The following is a 2,500-nucleotide window of genomic DNA, read 5'->3' as shown; positions in this document are numbered from 1 at the left end:
CGTATCTCTTGTGGTAGTAAATTCCACAACCTTGGACCAGAATGCTGAAAGGCGCGTTCACCAGCCTTCACTCGACAGCGGGGTGTTTTCAATTTGAGGTCGTTCGTTGATCGAAGCGATCGCTGTGAGTTATACCATTCAATGAGGTTTGTGAGATATGCTGGTGACGAGCCATCCAAGCATTTGAAAACGATAATTGAAGATTTATATTTAATCCGCTGGTCCACTGGCAGCCAATACAGCTGCTGTAGTAATTCGGGAGCTGCAGTTTTCCTGTCTTTCTGCAGTACAACGCGGGCTGCCATGTTCGGTATTTTCTGGAGTTTATTTATTTTGACCTTTGTGAGGACAACAAACAGTGCATTGCAGTAGTCCATTTTCGGGAATATTAAAGATGTTACCAATTTGTTGCAAGTTTCCCTATTAATAAATGGTCTGATTGTTCTGATATTTCTTAGAATGCAGATAGCACTTGTTCTAACATTGTTAATATGTTTGTTCATAGACAGATCACTCTCTAAGGTGATGCCGAGATTTTTTGCCGATGTTGTGAGTTGTATTTTGTCATTATCGTTGATTGTCATTGCCAGTGTAAGTGGATCTGTCTTATTATTGGAACTAGCAATGAATAAGGCTTCGGTCTTGTCGCCATTTAATTTTAATCTATTTGCAGACATCCATCTCATCACATAGTTGATGCATTGTTCGTAAACAGTTATCTTTGAAACAATATCGGATTGCAAACACATGCTATGAATCTGGGTATCGTCGGCGTACATATGGTAAGCGAGAGAATGTTGCTCAAAGATTCTCACAACAGGGGAAGTGTAAAGTACAAAAAGGACTGGACCTAAAACGGATCCTTGAGGTACACCAAAATGAAGGCCACGCTCTGAAGAAGTTACTTCCCCAATTAAAACTGATTGAGTTCTTTGAGTAAGATATGATGCAAACCAGTTTAGAGCAGTGCCTGAAAGTAACTTGTAGCCTTCGAATTAGTATGGCATGGTCGATAGTGTCAAAGGCCGCCGAAAGATCGAGAAGACTAAGGAAGGTGGTTTTTCCTCAATCAATAATTTGAAGCAAGTCATTTGTGATTCACATCAATGCTGTTTCTGTGCTATCATTTTGCCGATATGCCGATTGATAGTACTCATCGAGGTTATTATGTTTCACGTGATATGAAAGTTGTTTTAGAACAATCTTTTCTAGAATTTTGGAGATGAATGGAAGATTTGATACAGGCCTAAAGTTTTTTTAAATTATCACTGTCAAGTCCCGCTTTCTTCAACAATGGTTTCACCAATGTTTTCTTGAAGCTTTCTGGGGACAATTCCAACCCATAAAGATTGATTAATCAATTTAGTGATGTAAGGTGCACGTAATGATAATAATAATAATAATAATAATAATAATAATAATAATAATAATAATAATATAATAATGATAATAATAATAATAATAATAATAATAATAATAATAATAATAATATAATAATAATAATAATAATAATATATAATAATAATAATAATATAATAATAATAATAATAATAATAATAATAATAATAATAAATAATAATAGTAACAATAATAATAATAAATAATAATAATAATAATAATAATAATAATAATAATAAATAATAATAATAATAATAATATAATAATAGAATAATAATAATAATAATAATAATAATAATAATAATAATAATAATAAGAAGAAGAAGAAGAAGAAGAAGAAGAAGAAGAAGAAGAAGAAGAAGAAGAAGAAGAAATCAAAAGCCAAAGTATCAATGTATTCTTAACATTCTAGTCAGCTGCAGCATGGCTTACACCATGGAAAGGCGTATGATTATAATAGTATATACTTACAATGGGCAGTCAACTGTTTTAAATATGCATGGTTTTCCTGATGTCTTATCTTATCGTAATTGCTAGGATTTCAAATAATGCAGTCCCTTCATTGATCTCTTGAGCATTAAACAAATGAGGTGCTCAAATACTCAGTAGGACTCACTTACTTGTTGCTAGCGAATAATTGTAAATGGACATAGTGTTGTCACTATTAATCGGCTTCAACAGTCGTGGCATCACTTCCCTCGTAATGACACATAGTAACTTAGTAACTGGTTCTAAACTATCGGAAAAATGGCGGACGTCCTATGAAATACTTCTCCGACGAGCATAAAAGTGTATCTAAAGGAGAAAAACATTATAAGTTTTGACATTTATACATTTTCATCACATGACATATGAAAATGTTCTAGCCAGCATGAAGAATAAAAGTACCGATTCTCTTTGTTTAGAACCAAGCTGCTGGTTGCTGGGCGGACGTGACATCAGACTATTGAATCCTATTTCGAGTTAAGACTTACTGTATGTCTGAGTCTGCCAGATAGCATCACAAAGGCCAAGACAAGCAGAAACAACGTAGAAATTGGGAACATCCTGTTCTCGCGGACGCCACAGCCAGAGGACAATCAGCAGACCGATGTTAAAGGTG

General features: G+C 34.0%; 1 protein-coding gene across 5 annotated transcripts in view; it reads right to left on the bottom strand.

The window, feature by feature from the left end:
- Nucleotides 1-2,500, bottom strand: part of LOC144967311 (protein unc-93 homolog A-like) — a 129,282-nt gene that overhangs the window by 4,654 nt on the left and 122,128 nt on the right. For all 5 annotated transcript variants that reach the window (XM_078904385.1, XM_078904386.1, XM_078904390.1 and 2 more), the window contains one exon: nucleotides 2,373-2,500. This exon is cut by the window's right edge and continues 140 nt beyond it. In XM_078904385.1, coding sequence (XP_078760511.1) covers nucleotides 2,373-2,500 — 128 coding nt within the window. The remainder of the gene's footprint in view (nucleotides 1-2,372) is intronic.

Source organism: Berghia stephanieae, chromosome 3 (assembly GCF_034508935.2).
Source record: "Berghia stephanieae isolate SIO BIC M18660-M18661 chromosome 3, UCSD_Bste_1.3, whole genome shotgun sequence".
NCBI classification, from domain to species: domain Eukaryota; kingdom Metazoa; phylum Mollusca; class Gastropoda; order Nudibranchia; family Aeolidiidae; genus Berghia; species Berghia stephanieae.
This window is presented reverse-complemented; position numbering and strand designations above follow the sequence as displayed.